General features: G+C 36.0%; 1 protein-coding gene across 1 annotated transcript in view; it reads right to left on the reverse strand.

Annotated features, from left to right (window-relative positions):
• The window catches only part of LOC125237415, a 73,147-nt gene extending 54,231 nt beyond the window's left edge, over positions 1-18,916 (reverse strand). Inside the window, 1 exon segment of the mRNA XM_048144465.1 lies at positions 18,445-18,916. Within this exon segment, the coding sequence (XP_048000422.1) occupies positions 18,445-18,487 (43 nt within the window). The 5' untranslated portion in view covers positions 18,488-18,916.
• Positions 18,917-25,305: the final 6,389 nt, after the last annotated feature.

A 25,305-nucleotide genomic window follows, 5' to 3' on the forward strand; every position in this document is an offset into this window, starting at 1 on the left:
TTCAATATTGATGTTCAGTGGATTGGTTTTGTAGTTCCTAAACTGCATGACTTTAGTTTTACTTGTATTAACATTTAGGTTAATTGAACTGAGCCATTCTACTACAGTCTTCAGACAATTATTTATTTTCTGTTGAAAGTCACAATCTTTGTTTTCACCAGAGAACAAAATAGTTGCATCATCTGCAAACATAACACAAATGTCGTTTATGATGTTTGGAAGCTCATTCACATAAATGAGAAACAGAAGAGGGCCAAGTATGCTCCCTTGGGGAACACCGACTTTGGTTAATTCAAATTGAGACTGTATAGGCTCTATACATTTAGTTTTTTTATTATAGCTTTCTATAACAGTGGCTTGTTGCCTATTATCTAAGTAACTCTCAAGTAATTTTAGGACATTTCCTCTAATACCTACGTTGTTGAGTTGTTTTAACAATATGTTATGAACTACACAATCGAATGCCTGTGACATGTCCAGAAATAATGCAATGCAGGGTCTTTTGTAGTTGATATCATCCCATATATGTTTAAACAACTGAAATATAGCTAAAGATGTTGACTTGCCCTTCTGAAAACCAAATTGGTATGGATGAATAATATTATTGGATTCAAAAAATCTTACAATCCTGTTGTAAATACATCTTTCGATTATTTTAGAAAAACTTGGTAAGAGAGCAATAGGACGATAGTTGGACATGTCAATTCTACTGCCCTTTTTATACAATGGTTTGATCAGGGCTTTCTTTAAAGCATCTGGGAATATCCCCGTTTGAAATATTAAATTTACAATATGAGCAAGTGGTTCAGCTATATAGTCTAGACATGCTTTAACAAGTTGAATTGGTATGCTGTCATAACCGGAACTTTTCTTATTTTTTAGGCCTTTAGTTATCTTTTTTATTTCATATGCGTCTACAGGGGCTAAAAACATACTTTTGCAAAGAGATGTTGAAGATGGCTTGTAATTATGTGCTGACGAAAGTCCGACGTTGTTACGGGATACAAAGTAATTGTTAAATATATTCGCAATTTTTATAGGGTCTGTGATAGTCTCATCTTCTGATATAATCTTTTCTACTGTAGTTGTTATTGTATTAGTCGATGTAGTGTGTTGTTTAATTAGATTCCAAGTGGCTTTAGTCTTGTTCGTGCTACGTTTTATGTAACTATCACTACTCAACATTTTTGACGTACGTATAACCTTTTTGAGAAGTTTGCTGTACTTTTTGAAGCTAACTACATTACTCGTACTCGTTTGATTTTTTAATTGCAAGTACTTCGAACGTTTTACCCTGCTACATTTTAAAATCCCTTTGGTTTTCCACTGTGGTTTTCTTTTATAAGTGACTTTGACTCTTTCAAGTGGTATACACAGATCAAGAAGTAAAGAAAACAGATCAATAAATATTTTATAAGCTGTACAAGGGTCAGATTGCAAATATACTTCTAAAAAGTTTACTTGAGCTACATATTTAACAAAAATTTCTAGATTGGCATCTATTTTTCTTCTATAAACATACCAGAACTTTTCATTGTAACTCAGATTGGTAGGGACTCTGAAGAGTTGACCTGTATGATCAGAAATTCCTAGATTTAAAACTTCTACATTATATTTTTTGTAATTCGTTAATACATTGTCAATGCAGGTTTGCGATTGTGCAGTTATTCTTGTAGGCACATCAATAGTTGCCTTCAGGTTATAAATGCGTAACATTGACTTGAATTTTTTTGACATATTGTCATCTTTAAGCAGATTAATATTAAAATCTCCTGCAATTACAATCTTTTTGTTATTTCTACACAAACGGAAAACAATTTTATTTAAAAGTGATTCAAATTGTTTTACAAACACATCAAAGTTACCGTTAGGGGTTCTGTAAATACACACCAATATAGTATTTAATTCTGTGATATTAACGCCACAAACCTCGAAATCTGATTCAATCGACATACTGGAAATCCAGTCTAGAGTTACATAATTTATAAAATTTCGTATATATATACATGATCCTCCTCTTAATTTATTTTTTCTACTAAAATTAGCGGCTAATTGAAAGTTGTCGAGTTGGACTTTAGTTGCTTCGTCATGTCTGAGGAAGGTTTCCGTGAAACAAAAAATGTGAATATTCTTATAATCTGATAAAATTTCAATCTGATCCATTTTTGATTTTAAGCCTTGTACATTTTGGTGGCATATGTTAAAAGTGTTAGTCACGAAAAAGACATTCAGAAGTGACCAAGTCCTCCCAGTTTTGTTGTTCCGTTTGTGTGCCTTGAGTAGTATGGCTCCAGTGATACTTAGGGTCTATTGATTGATTGTAGTCATATATGTATGCAATGGTTTCTCTAATTCCCTTAAATATTGTCCTTAAACCGTGGTTATTTATCACACCGGTGTACCTGCGAAACATATCATAATCGTATGACAAGTTCTGGTTTGCGTCTAATAAAAAGCAATACTCATATTGCATGTTATCAAGATAGATAAGCTCATTAAATCTTTCAATTCTCCAGTTATACATTGTACCTACGTTGTATTTGAATGTTGGTAAACATATGATAAAATTTGTGTGATCTAATTTCAACAATGTTTCTTTTACTACAGTGACTAAGCTCAAATAGTTCTTTGTAATCTTAAAGTCCTCTTCCCCTATGAATAATATGCAAAAATCATTTCTCGTATAGTCTTTTACTTTCTCGTTAATATTTTTTAATAACTCGGTAATTCCTGAGTCAGGGCTCAAGAAATGACAAATTCGAAACTCGTCAGAAAATTCGTCTTGTGCAATATTGAGAACTTTGTTTTTATTATTGCTACTGATTATACATAATTTGTTAGCGGGTACTTCTAAAATGCCGTGAGACGAATTATTACACGTCACTTGTCGAGTTGTTGAGGGTGTCTTGCTTATCTCGTCCTGGTTAGTGGTGTGTGTTAATTTTATTCGTCCTTCAAAGTCTGCAATACATTTTTTTAGGCGCGTGATTTCATCGCAAGCTTCAGCAAGCTCAAGTTGAAGTTGCTTGATTGTATTACTCAGATCTTGGATTTTACCTACTGGTGATGATATACTGGGTTCTTTAGATTTCGAATTTCGTCTCGTTTTACTTGTACATGCTTTCAGTCGTGTAGGTGTAGCACATACCTGCCTGAGTACACTGATCTCTTGAGTGAACTTATCTATCTGTTTGCGTAGGTCTATGTTTTCCAATATTTGGTTTTCAAGTTCATTTTGTGTTGATTGAAGGTGACTAGAGAGCTCTTTATTCTTGGTTTTCAAAATATGCACCAGTTCCATTTCTTTGTGGCTACATGTCTCATGTAAACTTTCAAAACTTCTAGATGTATCTGTTTCTAAGTCACTCCCACTCAAATCATTTTGGCTGGAGTTCAGTGATTCTAGGGACTTTGATTTACCTAATTTGCCAGAGTGTGGGACACAGGATAAAACTTTTTCACAAGTTCCAGTGCCATCCGGGGATTGATGGTCCCGTCGTACCAACTCCTCGCTTGTTCCAGTGGCTTCAGTGATCGCAAGTTGTGCATTTACCTCTTTTCCGCATTGGGTGATTTCGGGGGCCAAAAATTGAACACTTGTCTCATGGTTGAAATTTTCGTCGCGTTGGGTGATTTCGGGGGCCGGAGATTGATCATTTGTCTCATGGTTAGGATTTTCATCGCATTGGGTGTTTTCGGGGGCCGGAGATTGATCATTTGTCTCAAAGTTGGGATTTTCATCACAGGTTACAGAGAAGAGAGGAGGGAAGTGCTGCTAGTTGTGGGTTGTGCGTGAATCTCTTCTAATTTTCCAAGTGTTTCAGAAGGATTTGATGTTTCTTGAGTTCCATCTAGATTTTCTGAGACTTCTGGGACTTCGGCCGCTGGTGAGAATACTTGTCTCTGGTCGGGATTTTGGTCACAGGTCAAAAGGAGCGGTGATGAAGTGCTGATATTCGCATCGCTATTCGAAGCTGTCCCTTGTATGCATATTTTACATTTCCACTGCTTCCGTGACTCCAGTGTTCTCAACCGGTGTAACTTTTCTGAAACGCCTGCGCAGTCATATTCGTATCGTTTTTTACAATTTGAACACGCTATTGTAGTTTTTGGGTCTACGGTTGATTTGCACTTGTAGCAAATTACTAAATTTGATGTAATTCGGCTGCTTGTGAAAGCTTTGATAGGCCTTTTTGTTGACATTATGTTTATGATCGCACTTTTTTTTTTGGTTCGCAACACTATTTTTAATCGGTGCAGTACGGCTGAGCTGCTGAGTAGCGGCCAATTGTCAAAAACTAAGATCGATTATAATCGATACTTGTAATCGATATAAGTGATATAAAATTTCTGAACGAAAAAATATTTTTTTTCCTGGTATCCCTGATTTGAGTTTTGCGGGTGGTAGTAGTGCACGCCTGTCACGTGTGCCGTCCAATCATGAGTGAGTATGTCACATACGTAACATTTGTTGACAAACTTCAAAGTAAAACGGTCGGATGTTTGTTCTTACCAGGATCTGATTTCGATGTTAATCCGTCTCTGCTAGGTTTTTTGTTTGTATATATCGAAGTCCTTTGGTTGTGAACACTTTTGAATGCACGCACACAGATTTTAATACTATTTTAAATATTAATTTCGAATAAAACTTGCAGAGCTCCGACTACTATGTGTATGCTGGACTGGGGTTGCCAGCTGACCACACTCCATAGAGAGAGAAGATAGCACTAATGGTTCCATCTCGCTCACACACATAAGGTCTTAAGCGACTGTGCTTCTAGTATGAGATAGGCTGTTTTTGAAAAAGGGTGAAGTAAAGTGCGGTAGATAAGTAATGTTTACAGTTAGAAACGGAACGTAGGTTCATAATGGATCAGGATAAAGGAAATAAAGTCAAAATTTAAGTGGTAGTGATAGTGTTAAGTCGGGTGACCAGGTGTTGGGAATTTTTGGGACCTTTTGAATTTTTAGCTGTTGAATTAGTTGTAATTTTGTGAGTATGAAGGCATATTCATATTCATTTATTTTGTATTAATTATACATTGTCGGTCTTACAATTAGGTATATATGTTATTTACAAAGGAATTTAACATGTCAAACAATGGCGTGAACAAGGAAAGTATGGTTAATATTCTTAATTATAAATTGTCATAAAAATACATATCAATAACTAATTAGTGACTAAACTAAATAGTAAGTTTAAAAAGACGTAACAATTAATACTTAGGTACTTATTGCATATTGCAACGTCACGCATTTTTAGTGTACAATTCTATAAGAATAGAATGGAATAATAATACGGCTTTATCCTCTTAAGTCCTTTTGAGCTATGCTTATGCTTTTTGTTTTTGAGCTATGCTTTCTTGTTTTTTTGCTTTGCTTGTTTGATTAATTGCTTGGGAGCACTCTCTGCCCGCAGCTCGGCCTGCGGCCTCGCGTGCTTGGCAGCCTGTCAGACACGCTCCGGGCCTTCGGCCCTCCGCGTAGTTACTGTGGGGGTTGTAGGGAAGTTGGAGCTTAAACACGACCCAATAGTAAAAGTGTCTTGAGAAGCTCACGACGGTCCTTAAGCATTTGGTTTGTTTTAGTAGATACATATTTAAAACCTTTTGTTACTCAAGAGTTCAAAAATTTTCAGTGTCAGTTGAGATTAAGAATATGCGCAATACTTTGTACACGAGGACTGAGGGGGTTAAATTACAAATCAAGGACATTATTGATTTATTTCAGAGCTCACAAAATTTAATTTCTTCAATAGGCTTCCATAAGTCATTAAAAAGGATTTATTTTATAATTAGGTATTTGCATTTTGAATGTTCAGCTAAATTACTGTATAAGATTTACAAAGGAATGTATGTATATTAACTAATTTATGGCTACTGTACAATGTTCGCGAACGTATGGAGCACCATAATCGCTCAGCGACCAAGCTCCTTAAGAGGGCTTTCGTGTTAAAAATAGTGAAATCGCAACCGAACGCTCGATCATACTGTGTGTGGTATCAAATTAAAGGGCTTTGCGAGTAGTTTATAAATATATATCACATTATAGGACTTTTTCTACTTGGTCTAACAAAATATGAGAAAATGTCCAAAAGTGGTAATAATTGTACCGGTGAAGGCTCGTTTTCAAAAAATTGGCAAAAATCAATTATAGAAATTTATAATCACTAAGGCATAACAGCAATTTAAGTAAACGTTGCAGATTAATTTAGTACAAAACTTACTTCGATGTGATGTAGATTTTCAAAGAAATTGTCACTTAATTTTAGGTAATTTCTGAAAAAAATTGAATTCGCCTTAGGCTAGTTTACTCTTTTTCAAAAACTTAAAATAAAAATCTAGTCTGAAATGATTGTGGTACAGGATATACGAATTATAAATTTACCCGTTTTAATATTCAAAATTGTCCAAATTTTACAAATAAGATCGACTGATTCAGCTCTATACGTGCGTTTTTCTAAACGTGCATTAGAGAAAAATTCATAATTAATTTAGTGAGTTAGTTTTCAAAAATCCAGTCTTATAAAAATCAAGATAATAAGATGCTCTAACTGGAACTTGATTTAAATAAATCTATTGGATAACGGAAAGTGTAGTATTTCACCGACTAAAACTATCAATTTTACATTCTTTTGACGTTTTTTTTGAAAGCAGCCTTAAATTATGATTAAAAAAAAAATTCCGAATTCAAGTTATGAATACGCGAATTTACTTTTTGACTTACGCGTATCCGTCCACAATACGCTTAAAATTCGTTATAAAAATTCCACCTTTATACAATTTTTTATTCTGTTCCATTATTATGGTGTATTTAATACATCTAAGATGTCCTGTTAAATTACCAAGAAAAACTATATGGCCAAAACTATGGACCAAAGCAATCGCAAAAAAATATTTGGCTGTTTTATACATTTCGACGGTCATGATGCCGCTTAGGAACAGCCATATTTTTATTCGCGATTTCAGCATAAAAGTTGTTCATTATGACCTCAAAAGTCACTATACAAGGTTTGAACGGTCCTTTTTATTTCATCCTGTATATATTATAAGCCGATTTTATAGTAGGTAACACAAGAGACATTTAAGTTACACAAGGGACACTCAAAACTCCCATAAAATTGATTCGCCCAACATTTCAAATCCATTTTGATTGCCAGATGCTATCATTGTCATATCCCGACTAAATATTGTATATGTGACCCATTGTGCCCTTAATCAAAATACCCTGAATCTTATCAGCGGTCCTATTATGAACTTAGTAATTCCGGGGTTCGTCAACTCCGCAAGTTCCAATTTGATAACCCGATGTTCTTGAATATTCCAAATGTGTGCGTAGTCGGGAAAATAAATAGCTCAAAATACATATTTTAACACGCTATTTCATTTATATATCAAAGCTAAAAGAGAATCTATTGAGAAATAAGATTTACTTTTATTAAATCTCGTAGTGTCATTTTTTTTTATAAGGCGTGTATGAAAGAATATTTATTTATTATACAAGGGGGCAAAGTTGTATTTTAACGCCGAGTGTGGAATTGAAAAACGAGCAAGTGAAAGGATTCTATAGTTGAACCACGAGCGAAGCGAGCGAGCGAAGAGAGCCCCAAACTAAGCAAAGCTTGTACTACGGATGCTAAGCGACGATATAATACTGAGATAGATAAATACATACTTATATACACAGAAAACATCCATGACTCAGGAACAAATATACAGATAGGCTTCGTACAAAGCCTTAGCAGTTGGAATAGTCTGCCTTGAATACAATGGTTGAACTTTGAGAATTTTCGCTAAAAAGAGGAATGACATTTTTTCCTGAGTTTTGTTTTAATATATTGTGCCAGATGAGAAAGTTTTAGAGGTAATCATCATCATCATCATCATATCAGCCCTTATCTTATCGCCCACTGCTGAGCATAGGCCTCTCTTCTAGTACGCCACTTGTCCCGGTCCTGAGCTAGTCTCATCCAGTTGTGGCCCGCAATTTTCCGGATGTCGTCCACCCAACGAGCCAATATAGAGGTAATACTTTTGATGATCAAGAAATAAATATTTACCCCCTTATTCATAAACGTACACTAAAGTTATCAAGCCGATAAAGTTCGTTTATCTCTTTCTATAAAACCAATACGTCGGAAAGGGACAAACGAACTTTATCGGCTTGATAACTTTAGTGTACGTTTATGAATAAGGGGGTTATACGATAAAATCCGATAACGAGATACAACTTTTTAATATTCAATGGCATTAATAAGGCAACATAATATGTTGAACAGTTTGGTAGATTTAAATAATCATGGAGTTGGAAAGACAATTGACCAAAAATATATTTGTTTTGGTACGGAAACATTAATTGTCGAAAATTTATTTTGTTACTTAATTACTTGTACTTACTGCATATAAACTGCGCAAGCGAGGAAATTCTGCCAGCATCTTGGGCACTATGCCTAGACTTAGATTTTTAGTTTTCTTTTTAATTGCCTAGTTTATGATATTTATTGTATGGAATTTTTACCTTAAAAAAACTGCGCAATATTTTTTGAAGTAATTTTCGTTACATGTATTAAATTCCATATTCTTAAAGTATTTAAATTCTCAAATACAGATGAGAAATAGATACAGAGACATAGATCTCAGATACAGATACAGACAAATCGCATTTACAGTTGCACATGTCGACCGTTTGTGGTAAATAATATGTTTATGTAGACATTATCTCTGCAAATGTACCAAGTTTCTTTGAGAAGCCTTTTTGCAAGTAAATATTATTTTCCAAGCGAATAAATATGAACTAAAATATTCTCTATGCTACAGTAAGACGAATAAATCCGCTACTCAGAACTTCACGGATTTAAAATATGTTATAAAACATACTTAAGAGGTATGGGACAAACGCTTAAGAGGTATGGCGCCACACAAATCCCGGGATATTGACATTATGAGATTATGTTTTTTTTACACAATTTGATATATTTTAGAAAAACCTTTTTTTCCGAATTTTTAATATGGAAGTGAGGAACATGAAAGCTTGTATGAAAACTGTTATAAGCTCGTAATATGTATTAAAACAATAATAAACACAGATAAAGTCCATCGTAGGGCATAGCTATGATTAAAATACATACCACTGTGAATTAAAACTGAAAATAGATACCATTACACTAAAGAAAAAGCGATTAAGCCCACTGGTGGTGACTGGAGGCGGGAATCGAACCCGGGTCTCCAGTTATCGCGGCTAACGTGCTAAACCGTTACACCAACCCGACCGCCATGGCGCCATACATAACATTGTGTTAATATTTTTTTTTTCATTATGCTAATACATATTCAGAAAGGAATATCAGGACTAGGTTTGTATGGAAAATCTGTCCCCTTTCCTCGAAAAGCAATATGAAACGGTTAAAAATTAAAATTTTGAAAAAACCCCCGACCGCGACATAGTAGATCGATTTTCATGAAACGTGGCTAAGAACACTCCCGACTAACTCAGCTTTCAGAAAAAAAAATCTAAATCGGTTCATCAGTTCGGGAGCTATGCCACAGACAGACAGACACGTCAAACTTATAACACCCCGTAGTTTTTGCGTCGGGCGTTAAAAATGATCGTAAAGAGTAGTAAACATTGGTAATAAAAACATTTTGGCATGCAGGCCAGGAAAGTGGTTTTAAAAGAGTTATAAATGGACGGTTCTGGTGACGTATCGAGGAGGGCGGGTATCGCTTCCGTTGAGGATCGGATAAAGCTGTCACGAATTTAAAAACAGATGTACTTAACTTATTAAATGAAAGACTGATAAAATACTTCATTTTATCGGTTTAGATTTGTTCACATTATTTAGTTACGAAAATTGCCAGTGTCAAAATAAACAGTAAATAAATACATGGTATTTTCAATATATTTCGAAACAATTAGGTATACCATTAAGGTGTTATATAATTTAACGATAATATGCCTACGATACCTAAAAATAGGTAAAAAAGATATTACTGCAGATTTTAACGACCTATTTTAAATCTTATAAAGATATTTCCATGGTAACTCAGTCCTATTATTGATGTATTCCTATTAGTACAATTTTAACACTTTACACATATGTCTAAGTATGTATAGACACACAATAAATAATCATTAAAAGTAACAGCCAACCCCACAGTAAGCCCAACTATTTTTAGGCCGGAAACGTTTTTTTGGCCTAGGCCGGTAAGTGTCGGTTCAACCGATGTTTATTTGAATGTTTGTTTAAGGTTAGGTTAAACAACGGTTAACGGCTCAACTAGGGTTAACTATAAACAGATCGTTAACGTTAAACAATAAACAAGGAATCTATCGGAAGGTAAACTTCTCGGTAATGCTGAACTATAACATTGTTGGAACAATAACATCGCAATTGTATACAATACTTGTATTATTTTAGGTCTGTACATCATCGTATATTACAATTAAGTACTTTACTTCACTTTTAAATACTAAAAAGTAAGCTGATGTTCAATTGTTTTAGCTACTCACCGACAGGTGGCGCTGCTATACAACCGTTTGAAACAACAAGACCAACACGCGGTATATAACGGCGTAGTAAAAATTTAATCATTGAAAAATTCGCAGAGGTTTGAATATGCTAAATTGGTTTTAAAAAAATACTGCTATCGCCATAAACTTAAAAAAAACATGCCGACATAAAATTACTGGGAAATATGAGCGCTTATTAAATTTTTACGATGAAACAAGTACGTAGCTTTTTAGGGTTCCGTAGTCAACTAGGAACCCTTATAGTTTCGCCATGTCTGTCTGTCCGTCCGTCCGTCCGTCCGTCCGTCCGTCCGTCCGCGGATAATCTCAGTAACCGTTAGCACTAGAAAGCTGAAATTTAGTACCAATATGTATATGAATCACGCCAACAAAGTGCAATAATAACAAATGGAAAAAATGTTTTATTAGGGTACCCCCCCTACATGTAAAGTGGGGGCTGATATTTTTTTTCATTCCAACCCCAACGTGTGATATATTTGTTGGATAGGTATTTAAAAATGAATAAGGGTTTACTAAGATCGTTTTTTGATAATATTAATATTTTCGGAAATAATCGCTCCTAAAGGAAAAAAAAGTGCGTCCCCCCCCCCTCTAACTTTTGAACCATATGTTTAAAAAATATGAAAAAAATCACAAAAGTAGAACTTTATAAAGACTTTCTAGGAAAATTGTTTTGATCTTGATAGGTTCAGTAGTTTTTGAGAAAAATACGGAAAACTACGGAACCCTACACTGAGCGTGGCCCGACACGCTCTTGGCCGGTTTTTTATTTTTACTTGTTTTGATTCAATTTAGTGGCTTGTAACAGTAAAAAACTTTATGAGCCTCGCGTTGATTTGATTATTACATAAATCGACTGAAGTTTTTTCTTTAGTAGCTTTTTATTAGATTGCCCATGACACGAGTGAGTATAAATGCGCAGTGCGATAAAAATAATCTTGTAAAATCAAGATAGACGAGTAGATGAATGGTACCGGTTTGTACCACTTTTTGTCTCTGAAATTACATAAACCTATGAAATATACGTTTTAAGACTTTTTCCCCTCACTAGCTCGGAAACACGTGTTTTGTCCTTTAATACCAGTGGGTAAAAACGCATTTTATCCACTAGTGGGTAAAGTAATTTGACCTTGAATAAAGTCAAATTAACTGCTTTAAAATTGATAAAAGTAGTTGAATCTAGTAATTAAGATGATTTACCACCCGTGGAACTACTGGAAGCAGTGATAAACGCATTTTCTTGCGATGTAGTTTCCTCGCTATAGTGAGGGCAAAAGTTTTGTGTTACACTCGGGTGCAAATGTATTTTACTTCTCGTGTGTTAAAAAACTCGCAAGTTCAGGATTCTTTTCTCGAACCACTCGCTTCGCTCGTGGTTCAACAATAGAATCCTTTCACTTGCTCGTTTTTCAATTCCACACTCGGCGTAAAAATACAACTTTGCCCCCTTGTATAACAAATAACTATTAAGTATTTAAATTATTATTTTTTTCTGTTATATTGTTCAACAATTTATTATTATGATATTGATTATCTTAAAAAGTTGTTGGCGCAGTATAAAATTCAAACAAGTCATAAAACTAAACATTTGTCCGTCCACAGCACCCGTCCAAACTTGCTATCCTTTATGTCCGTCACGTTTTTTCCAAACCTTCACGATAAACCCAAAACAATGTCAAACAAACTTCCACCAGATGGCGCTAAACTTTTGACAGTCACATTAACATGCCCGTCCCTTGTCCCGGGGGATCCGAGTTTGTTTTTTTACAAATTAGCATTTTTAGGAAAATACGGTGAATTTTTAACGGGATTCAAAAGTTCGAAGTTCAAAACCGATTTTATGATATGGTTATTAATTCTGTTTGTATAAAATACAGTTGTGTAACAAGAATCCATACTGATATTATAAATGGGAAAGTGTGTGTGTCTGTTTGTTTGTCCGTCTTTGACGGCAAAACGGAGCGACGAATTGACGTGATTTTTTAAGTGGAGATAGTTGAAGGGATGGAGAGTGACATAGGCTCAGTGTTGCCAGATTATAATTCTGTAAATCTGTAGGCTGCGGCCAAAATATCCGTAGAATTCCGTAGATTGCAATTTAAAAAATCCGTAGTTCTACAGACTTTTCTTTTAAGTTTTTATGGCCGATTCCGTCTCTTGAAAAAGCGGAAAATTAAAAAAAACTTCTACTTTTTCGCCATATGATTACAGTGCGTACCTACACTATTGGTACGCTTCAATTCCGTTCCCTTTTACTATTACATTAGTGTAGCCTTAGAAAGTTAGATCTTGTACAGCGTGAGCGGCGTGTAACGAAACGCAAAAGTATAAATAGTCGCTAAGTCCGAATTGAGTCCGAAGCGTGACAGACGGGAATCACGTTTCGTTATTAGCAATAACTCACAATATCTTTATTGCTTACATGTATAATTTAGTAAAAAATTGTGTTTATTGGAATTCCGTAGAAATTTCAAAAAAATCCGTAGGTCTGTGTTGAAGCCCCGAAATCCGTAGATCTACAGACTTTTCCGTAGATCTGGCTACGCTGCATAGGCTACGTTTAGTCTCTTTCTAACGCGAGCGAAGCCGCGGGCAAAAGCTAGTAATAAATAAAATTAAAAGAGATTGAGCCGAAACGAAAGATCCTTCGAAATTTTGTCTCTAATAATAGCAGTATTTTTAGTATAGAATAGGTCTTCCCTAAACAAAATAGGTATAAAGTGAACGAAACTAAAACCTCAAAAAGACTTTTTTAAAAAATAACGATAATTAAATCAAATGAAATTTCATTCAACAATGCAATTGAAGGTAACAGTAATAGTTATTTGTTTTACAAGGGGGCAAAGTTGTTGTTTAACCGCACGTGCCAATATTGAACTGCGAGCGTAGCGAGTGGTTCAAAAAGTGGAATTTTGAGCGTTGCGAGGGTTTCAAGGCACGAAGGTTAAACAAACTTTGCCACTGAGTGATACACAAAATTTTTCACCAACACGAACAAAATGCTGACTAGTAGAAAACTTCAAACTAAATCAAATCCATCAAATTATTCATTATTATATGCGAAATCTACCAGCTAGTTAAAGACATCAAGTTAAAACTTGTATGAAATTACTTTGCACTCTTGTGGATAAAATGCAATTTTACTATCTGTTTTCGAATAGCAAAGAGTGTGTTTACTAGGTTGGTGTGATGAAAAAAATATTATTTACATCAAAACATCGAAAATCGAATATCAAATTACAAATATTTACAATGATAGGGAGCAAACCAAGCTATATGCTTTATGAACCTAGCAAAATTATTAACCAAACTCTGTCACGTACATTTAAGCACGAACAATACATATGTACCACTTCAATCTGCCACAAAACTTCAATCAAAGACTGAATACTCATTTCTTAATCATTAATAACTTACGCTCCAACAATATCACACAAAGAACTGGCATCTGCATTCATTTAAGAAACTCAAAATCATAAAAAGATTTCAACTCCTTAAGAGAAATAATCCATCACGAGCAGAAAACTTCAAGAGGCATATTAAAGGGAATTTAATTTGAAAGGACTTAATCAAGCACGGCATCTAAAAAGGTCAAGTATTGAAGGTTCATTGAAAGCTCTTGTTGCGAATAGTTCCGCTACTCGCCGAGAGATGGCGCTAGTGGTCATGTGAATGCAACTAAGTTACGTCTCTGGATCGTGTTAATCGTCTTACATAAAATAACTTAATGCGCTTACTGTTTTTTTTATTGCATAATCTCATTTAATAGATTACCATTTAAGTGGTATTATGAAATTTTAATTTATTAAGCGAATAAAACAAAAAAGGTTTTGAAACAATTCGTAACGAAAGATCGGCAAGTTTAAAGTAGCCAATACATAACTGACAGTAACAATGGATAATTTTCAAAAGCGAGGCAAAAACCGCATACCTATTTAAAAATACTTTGACAAAAACATGACGGCAAAAGGAAAAAGAAGCTTCAAAATCGTGTGTACCGGTCACGTTTTCTCCGGGCAGCTTGGAACGGGCACTTTCTAAACACAGACCCGGCCCAAAAGGGATTAAAAACGTTGCATTGATTTATTATCGGTGAACGATAACATATTTTGCGTCGCTGCTTTTTGACTCGATCATAATTTTTGGAGGGCGCCCGTGGAATAAAATTAATATAGTGCTTTGAGTCAGTCAATTTTATGAACATATTTAAGCTTAAAGGTAAAAAAGTAAAAACTCACTTGATAAAGGCTAATAAGATTATGTGCTTTTAAAAGCCTAAAAGTAAAAGCGATTTTTTATAAAATCATGAGCGAAGCAATGTCACACTTAAGTTATAGGGTTACAAATCTTTTTTTAGAAAAGTCTAATCTCTTTACGTCGGGCTGTCTAAAAGGACATGGGTTCGAAATATTGCAACTCATAGTTTTATCAAATGGATATAAGAATATTTTACTAAGCTAAAAGGTAAATTCGATGTCGAACGCATAACTCTAAGTTTTAGAATAATCATCATCATCCTCCTTGCGATATCCCGGCACTTGCCACGGCTCATGGGAGCCTGGGGTCCGCTTTGACAACTAATCCCAAGATTTGGCGTAGGCACTAGTTTTTACGAAAGCGACTGCCATCACCTTCCAACCCGACGGGTAACTAGGCCTTATTGGAATTAGTCCGGTTTCCTCACGATGTTTTCCTTCACCGAAAAGCGACTGGCAAATATCAAATGACATTTCGCACATAAGTTTCGAAAAACTCATTGGTACGAGCCGGGGTTCGAACCCGCGACCTCCGGATCGTAAGCGCACGCTCTTACCGCTAGGCCACCAGCGCCTAAGTTTTAGAATAATATTTTCTTCAAAATATATAATGTCAGTATCACTTTTGGGTATCAGTATTTATATTCGATAGGTACACCAAAATTACGTATAATCTAGCATCTAGGAGCCGATTATTGAATGTCGACCATTCGATTTCGTGAATTTCATTCAATAATATTCCGTCGATTTAAATTCTACTAACAGAATCGAAAACGAGTGGTCATTACCACTAGATTTAAAATGACTAGCCGTCCTCTTTCAAAAATAGCATTTCGTCGTATTTCACAGACTTTCGAACGGCAAATTCGTCCGTTCGAAATTCAAAATCGGTTACTGTTCTCCTGCATTTATTTGATTAGTTAGCTTTTGCCCGTGGCTTCGCTCGCGTTAGAAAGAGACAAAAAGTAGCATATGTCACTCCATCCCTCCGACTATCTCCAATATTCTCCACCTAAAAATGACGTCTATTCATCGCTCCGTTTTGCCGTGAAAGACGGACAAACAAACAGACACATACACTTTACATTTATAATATTAGTATGGATTTACACCAAAATGTACGTATAACCTAAGAAATATAGGTCACTATATTTTCCCAATTAATTTACACAAAAATATTTTAAATATTTTCTAAATATAGTTTCAAATTGCTTGCCGTATTTTCGTAAAATATTAACGCCGTTATTTTTTACTTCGTATCTAGGTCACTTTTTTCGTTTCTACGCAAATATAAACGTTACTTAGTAAACGAAATAACACGGTCTGGTTGCCTCCGTTGCCATCGTATCCATATTGCCAATTACGATCCTGTGTGGTTCACCGTTTCCCGAGACGGCTAAGATGTAAATAAGATTGACATATTCTACGATTTTATTTCTAAGTCGGGGGCGCACTGAAAGTTTTTGGAGTGGAGACAATTTTAGAAATGTAGGCCTATTTTTGTTATATGATGTGTAATTTTATGTATTGGGCATAAATAAAGTCAAACGCCGCTTATGACAAATACTTTATAAAGCAGAAAAAATATTAAAATAAATGCAAATGAAATACCAAAAATTCGGCCATCCTGACCATACAAAAGTAGCTAAGGTATTTTTGATCGCGCTTATAAAATGTTGATTGCAATTTTACCTTCACCATTTTTTCATTACTGTGAAAAGTTCAACCATTTTAAAGTACTTTAGATAATAACGCTCATCTTACTCAAGAAAAATATATAAGCTGACATTTTCGCAAAGGCGCTTTCCCATTTTTCTCGTAGAAAAGGTAGCCGTGTTTGCCTTTGCTTCTAAACTAGCTTATTACCGAAGTTTTAAAATTAATCTTTGAAAAGAATTAACTTATTAAGTTAGGACAGGAGATTAAATATGTATAATAATTTAATCCTGGGATTAAGTAAAGAGACAAAGTTCGTCAAAAATATGTTATGCGATGATGAATATTTTTATTTTTATCCGCCCGAAGGGGTATCATTGAATAGTTATGTTTAGCCTATTATAACAACATTTTCGACACAGTTTGTGAAAATAATCTGTATAAATAAAAAAAGGCTTGCGAAACACTTAATGGCCGCTATGAATTCTCTGAATTTCCTTCGGGCTCACAGCGCACCATGCAAATGTCATGCTAAATAAATCATGTAAAAACGTTTCCTCCACATTTATCATTAGGGCAATTCATAAATTGTACGTTCCGCTAAAACTTATAGCGTTGTCTCGAAATTCCGTACTTTTGGCTTCGGTCCAGTAAATTAAAGGAAATAGTGAATTTACGAGGATGCGATTACGAACGATCCCCGGCAGCCAAACATCGATACGTGATGTTTGTTACTGTAAAAATGTGTCTTATCAATGTAGGCAGTCTGGAAAGACATCGCTCTTTAGTGATAAGACCTCTGTGTTTAATCAGATGTTTTTATTTTTCTGAGACTGAATATTTTTTTAGCATTAGCTGAAGAATAGAAAGAAATAGTTATAACATTTTATTGTTGTTAGGTTTTGCAGTGTTTTCAACGCACCGGTCAAGAAATGTATGGTTATAAAACTGCTTGTTTTTAGCAACAGCATTTTACATAACAGTTAACTTATTTGTTATAAAATCCGGTAAATGTTTTATACACTGTATGTTTTATAGATCCAATAGAGGTATCCTCTCAACCATAATTATAATCTCTTTAAATGCCATAGAATGACGGGCAAAAACACCTAGGCTTATAATACCGTGTTTTTCAACAAAAAGTTCTAAGCTTCCTTGTGTTGATTTAATTTCAGGATACGACAATATCGAAGTTAAAAACTGTTTTAATAACATTTTTTCCGGAACAAAAACCAAAGTTCCGTAATCCAATAATGAAATTACATTTTTCTCGTTACACAAATTCACCGAAGTAATTATCGTATAAGTAGGGCCGCTCCTAAAATTTCTGTCACAAATCAGTTAACGTCACATTCGAAATTTAAAACAACACCGATTTACGACGAATTTCAAGTCGATTTTAGTCGTTAATTGGTGCATCTATTTTAAATTTGGAATGCGTGTGGTCCGTGACATCTAATACCGTCCTAATTGACAAGGATTTGACGGAGCCCATAAAGTCGAATTACTTGCCGGGGACTGATAGTTTATGGTTAGTTCAACTGTCGGGGGAACAGTTATTTGAGGTAGCGTTTAGGCGTAGATGAAAGTGATTTTCGGATCACTTGCTTTGAATATTCTTGTTAACAAACTATGTTACTGATTGTTAACTAACTGATTTTATGCTAAATATTAATTTAATCCATCGAGGGTTGGAATTTGATGAAGTCGGCTGTTGATTTTATTTTTGGATTATATTTTTTTTGTTTCGTACTTGGACTTTTTTTACAAAGTGAACGAAATCCACAAAAGGACATTTTTTTATAAGTCTGTATTTTTTATATATTACAGTTAATATTGCGTTTATTTCACAAATTAATAGTAGTAATAACAATTATTCACCGTCCGTTGATTTAATAGGCCAATTACGTACTTGCATAAATTAATAATTAATCACGACCGCACATAACTCATGAATGCAAGTGTCAGTTGCAATCAACACAATACTCATGAATAAACTTACCTAAAACTATCAATATGAAACACAGGCCAATGTACAAGATCATCAGGATTCTTTGGTAACTAATAAACTAAATATATCACACGCACAGACAATCATCTACGTGATTGTCGAAATTTTTTATCACAGTTCACATCACTAACTACACAGATTCGGCCACACGATCCCATCAGGCCATCACTACGAGCATTTTTTGTGCTCAACAGGACCACAACTTTTTTCGGTCGTCCAACTTAAACTTTCGGTCATCGTACGTCGTCGTAATCCATGCACTGGTCACTTCCCATCACTAATAAACACTGTTTTTAGTCAAGATTCGAGTTTGGAATCTTTTCACACACTTTGAGTTTGTTTCTGTTTTATTGTACGATAGTTTTGCCGGAGCGAGCGGCAGCGGTCCGTCGTCGGCGGCAATCGGGACCCAACTGGCGTGAAGTTCGTCGGGATTGGTGTGGAATGCGCTGCGCATGGTTGCCACACCGACTCCGCTCGGTTGAACCCGGCCGAAGCGAAGAGGCTCACATTTAAGATTACACCCCAAATAGCCCGTGTAGTTTAATTCGGCCGGTTCACAGAACCAGTAACAGTCGTGCATTGTTGGTGGCGTCGCCCTCGGTATGGCATCGCTCGTTTTCATAACATGACAGAGATTCTACTTTCCGAATCTTCCGTCTCTGTCGCTCGGGCGTTCCAAATTTAAGTTATAAAAAAACAGGTAAACGCATCGGGCTTACGGTCTCGAGGCCTATTATTATTATGAAATATGGAAGTTTGGTACAATCTTCAATTAACGCTTTTGTGTATGGATAGGGATCAAGTTTCAAACGTGCTTTAAGCTTTTGTAAAAACAGATTTGTCTTTAAACAAATCCGCACCTAACAAACTTGAGAACGATAATTCATATAGCTGGTGCATCGCCAGTTTTTTTTTACTTGGCTTGCTTCACTGCCGAGTGTGGGCTAGAATATTTATTTCGGGTGTTTTGGTACTTACTTAGTACCTACCAAGGAATAACAAAAGTTTCTCCGAATCGATACAGAAACTTAATCACCGGAAAATCGATTTGAATAAGTAGTATAATTATTCCTATCTTTATAAATTCTTCGATAGATTTCCGATACCATCAACAAAAAAGCTACGAAGTAAATTAACTCCAAGCAAATCTTTATCTTTATTAGGCGTTCGATTTTATATGATTAGCTTGCGGTACGTACGATTTCAATTATAACGTCTTATCTTCAATCTGAGCTTCAGGCGAGTGCCATAACGTTGTAAGACCATTAATATTTGAAACACATATGACTTTTTAGACAAACTACGGAACCTAGACGGGCCACATTACATTTCTTAATGCAGCCATGATCTTTAAGGTGGAAACCCATTACACCATATCATGCTATGACCGTGCTATAAACGTGTCAGGCACGGAATGTAACGCGACACGGATGGCTATGCCCACTACAACGTGTCCACATCATTTCATATCCGGGCATAACGAGTTAAGTGACCGTAGTGTCCGCGTATCATCCCCGTAGCATAGACGAGTATAGTGACCGTAGTGTCCGCGTATCATCCCCGTAGCATAGGCGAGTATAGTGACTGAAAGAAGTATGACAACGCGTGTATAACGTGCTTCAAACGGTCACCATACGCGGTTATACCCCGTTTGACCGCCTGCACGCACCGTTCTATCACCGTTGCGTGCCATTCACGGAGCGTTTCGACACCGGCAAAATATCCTCGCCGACAATATTTGACGGTCCGTGCATGGCACGCTACGGGTATGATCGGTGATGGAACGGGCTAGTATGCATAGCCTCATACTTTGTAATACAAAGAATATTTTTTTGTCTGACACGTTCATAGCACGGTCATAGCATGATATGGTGTAATGGGTTTCCACCTTTAAATGTTTTTAATGGGGTTGTGAAATTGATATCAGATAAATGGTCATGACATTGTGTAGCATAAAAACACTTTGATAATAGTACTTAAGCTTTTCAATTTTGTTCGCAGTATCTACCTGCTTTGAGCTTGTGTGCGAACAAGTAAGAATTAAAATTACTTGAGTTGAAGTAACATTATGGTATCATAAAGTTATGCATTCTTGTGGTTATTCATGAAACACATTATTATTTAAAAATATTAAGTTTGATATTAAGATTGGTTGAGTTTATGCGAAATGAAAGAGCAATAATTATATGTAATTAGATAACCAGATCCATGTAAAATTGTACCTTATTAAATCACATTTTTATTTTTGATGTATTGTATTTGTATTGTATTTTTAACATTGTACCTACACATTCTTCGTTGATTTGTCAAATAACTACGACCACATATCTTTGTTGAACCATGGTTAATGTCATGGTTGACAACGAAACTCAACCGTCTGTTGTTTAAAAAACACCCCAAAAACCACCCTGGAGCATAAAAAACTAAAGGTCGCTATCAGTCCGTAATCGACCCGAAAACGGGACAAAAAAAAATAGCTCGTTAACATCTATGGTCACCAAATTTTTTAAAACTTATGTAACGGTTAGCAGCTTTATTTTTAAGCTACTATAGCTTAAAATAAAAGCTTTTTTAAATAATGGTCAGCCAAAATGCATTTTGGTGAGAAAACAAAGGACCATGTATAAAAAAAAAAAGTGATATTGGATACCACAGATAAGTGCTGGCAAAAAGCTCTCATTTTTCATGTTAGATAACATTCAAGCCTCCGCCACACGGGCGCGTTTCGAGAGCGTTGCGTCAGCTTAGCGGCACGCGCGCTGTTTCTGCGCGTTGGCAGAGCGCTCCGCCGGCGTCGCGCCGGCGCATCGCGAGCGGTCCGCCCTCGGAACGCTTGTGCAGTCACACATAACACAGCGCGCGTTGCGATCGGACGTAGAAAGATAAATGCGAAAGTAACTCTGTCTGTCTGTCTGTCTGTCTGTCTGTCTGTCTGTCTGTTACACTTTCCCGCTTAAACCACGCAACCGATTTTGATGAAATTTGGAACAGACAATCTTTAGACCCTGAGACAGAACATAGGCTAATTTTTATTTCGAAAAAAAGGGATGAAGGGGTTGAAAAAGAGAGATAGGGATAGCGATAGGGATAGCGATAGCGATAGCGATAGCGATAGCGATAGCGGCACCTCTGGGTCGTCTTCCACCTGAAACTTATGACAGACTGTCTTAGAATAGTGTCTCTAGCACTTGAACAAGTGCATATCTCTCTACTCACGAGTAACTCCACATAAAATTCGACTCTACATAAAATTCGGCTCTACATAAAATTCGGCTCTACATAAATTCGGCTCTACATAAATTCGGCTCTACATAAATTCGGCTCTACATATAATTCGGCTCTACATAAAATTCGACTCTACATATAATTCGACTCTACATATAATTCGACTCTACATATATAATTCGACTCTACATATAATTCGACTCTACATATAATTCGACTCTATATATAATTCGACTCTACATATAATTCGACTCTACATATAATTCGACTGCGATTGCGATTGCGATAGCGATACTAGCGATAGCGATAGCGATTGCTGTCGCTGTCGCTGTCGCTGTCGCTGTCGCTATCGCTATCGCTATCCCTATCGCTATCCCTATCGCTCAGATCATGAGCGGATTGCGCGCGCATCGCGCGCTTCCCGCCAGCGTCCGGCGGGCGACACGCCGGCCGCCTGCCGGCGTCACGCCGGCCGCCTGCGGGCGTCACGCCGGCGTGTCGCTCCGCTGACGCGACGCCGACGCTCTCGAAACGCGCCCGTGTGGCGGAGGCTTCAAATTGACGACAGGCAAAATGGAGGTAGGTAATATAAACCGAAGCTACATTTTTTAATTCATGGTATCATTTTAAATTATTCACTATTCAAAAAAAAAACTTGATAACAAGTAAGTACTGTAAGTAATAAGTACATTGTATATTTGCCGTTCTAGCATCAAAATTAAAGTGATAAGAAGTTAGTTTCTAATAAAAAAATATCTCTAATCATTATAATTAGAATAATTTGGTTCATTGTAGGAAATTACAATATTGTTTTTTATAAAAAAACTTGGCTATTTCACTAACGGTAACAAAAAATGATCCCACTCCAAGATTTTCTAGTAAGCTCCAAATACCAATGCGTTTAAGATGATATTTATATGACATTTCCAACCGCAGATACAATAAATTCTAAATAACGCAATTGGACTTAACTGTAAAAATCGAAATTGAATAAAGTTCAGCATTTTAAACCGTAAACAATTTTCGTCAAAATTTCACGGCACAAACCCAAAATCATGTGCTGTTAGTAAAAACGCCTCTGTATTTGAAAAAAGAACAAAAAAAGCAGGTAACGTCGGGATTCTATAGAATTATAAGGTATAGATCTCAAACAAAGTTATTTAGGGACTTGAGAGCGGCGCTGATTTTGTTTTATAAAAGGGCGAAGTGACTATAACGTGTTTAGTTCCAAATTTGTCCACCGGAAAAAATAAATTTGTGGCTCTGTAAGATGCATAAAATTTCTATCTGTCATGGTGTATACGAATTCGAATGAACGAACGAAATTTCCATTCTATCTATGCAAACGAAATATTGTCGCTACATATTTAAATGTCGAATGCTTGTGACAGTTGTGTTTGATTGCTTTTATTTCATTTGTTTCCATTCTGTGGTGACAATTTTATTTTGTCCATTGTATTTAATTAAGCGTTCACGATATTATCATGTGTGACAGTTCATTATGAGTGTTACTTATTTTCATTGTACAAAGTAGGTATTATTCAGAAAATATTTTTTACATGTGATTTTTTTTTAATCACATTTTTGGTGTTTATCGAAAACGATTCTACTAGAGTTGCTGATGCTGAATCCAAGCAAGGTTAACACCCGCTATTTTTGAAATATTTAACTAAAAGACAGTCGAACTGTCTCTAAAATTTTATCAATTCCAAAAACTTTCAGTTTAACCTTTTACCCGGCTTAGAAATAAAAGAACAAGAAAACCTCACAGTACAAAAGGCGGACTTAATGCCTTAAAGCATTATTTAGGTACTAGTTAACGCAAGTATAGGTTAAGTTTTAGGCTAAGTTGTTTGTATAAAAAATATTTAATTTCTCGGTGTTGAAACTTTTTACGAATTTCTTTTTAGATATTCTTGTGACGAACAACACGAATAAGTAAATCTATTGTGTGTTATGTTAGTCATGGACGGTTCTCGTTTTGAAAGTGGACTAGTTTTTGTTTACATTGTCTGACTCAGTGAACTTTCGGCGCGTACGCATCGAAAGTAAACATGGCCGACATGCTTAGGACGCGTTCACATTAGCAGTACATTAGTAAAAAAAAAAACGCTTTTTTAAGCTGTGCTGCGTAAGAGTTTTTGGCCAGCATGTTGCGTTTTCGCACGTGTTTGTACTTACACTTAAAAATAACAAGCGCGGATCCAGCTTCGTGCCCAGGTGGGGGGTCACGTGGTATAGGCCCGGGCCCCCAGGGGTAGGTCACGTGGTCTATTTGTATGGCCAACTTAGGCTCCAGGGGGGGTCATGACCCTCCCCCTGGATCCGCGCATGAAAAATAATGTTTGCATCTAGAGTCGAGAGTAGAGAGTAAGTTAGCAACGGTTTTGATAGCCCCAGGTTCAAGGGTTAAGTAAACAACATAACTTCATAGAAATTTGACGTTTTAAATTAAGTAAAGTGTTTAAAATTAAATGGCCTCAGTCCATTGGTATTTTGCTAGTGTCAAGGTGATATAAGCTAATTGTTATTGATTTTGGTACGGTAAGTACGACAGTGTACCATAGTTGGCACTTGTAAATTGATAGCTAGATTTTACAAGGGCACGTGGACTATCGGCCGTTGACGACACGAAAGTGGCTAAACGCGTTTCGAGATTAATTCTTCATCAGCTTCTCACTATAACATTAGTTTACTGCATAATAAGCTATCGATATAACACTTTTAACAACATTAATGAGCAAAAGAAGGAGAAATTATTCATGACACGATACCGCTAAGGTGGCGTTCGAACCGGAAAGGACGTTAAATGACATTTGCATGGCAAGCTGTCAAAATTGCTGCTAACTTAGTTTGGCTCGAGAAAGCATGTAATTCTAGCAGGTAAGGTCTGGCGATGTGTAAACTACCTTGCTTAATTTTTATATGAGGACTTTCGAAGACTTGAAAGTAGGTACTATACTGAGTTCTGGGTTTTGTCCGGATATGTTTTTCCATGTCAATATTTTGCCACAAACTAGAATTAGAATTAATTTTGGACCGCAGTTGGATAGGTGGTTTAACGGTACGTATAACGTGACCGTACATTTGGGCGTGACGTGACAAAGGCGTTTTTATGGTGTGGTAGGTTTAGTGTAAACAAACACATCGTTAGCCACCTGGCGGGCTGTTCACAGTACTATCTTCTTTTTTTAATTTAAGCATGCTGAACATAAGGCCTCTCTTCTATTAGTATGCTGCCACTTATTCTGGTAATGAGCAAAATCTATACTAGGTAATATTATAAATGGGAAAGTGTGTGTGTCTGTTTGTTTGTCCGTCTTTCACGGCAAAACGGAGCGACGAATGGACGTGATTTTTTAAGTAGAGATAGTCGAAGGGATGGAGAGTGACATAGGCTACATTGTGTCTCTTTCTAACGCGAGCGAAGCTGCGGGTAAAAGTTAGTTCTTAAATAAAAGGCAATATTTTTTTAGCAATTCAGGAAAGTTTCTGACGAAAGTCACAGTTGAAAACTACATTACACATAAGAACATATAAGTTTTTATTTACTGATTATTTATTATAAATGGGCTTACTCTTGGCCACAGACTAGCCAAAGGCAAAGACGTGGCCTACGATGGA

Source organism: Leguminivora glycinivorella, chromosome 21 (genome assembly GCF_023078275.1).
Source record: "Leguminivora glycinivorella isolate SPB_JAAS2020 chromosome 21, LegGlyc_1.1, whole genome shotgun sequence".
Classification (NCBI taxonomy): domain Eukaryota; kingdom Metazoa; phylum Arthropoda; class Insecta; order Lepidoptera; family Tortricidae; genus Leguminivora; species Leguminivora glycinivorella.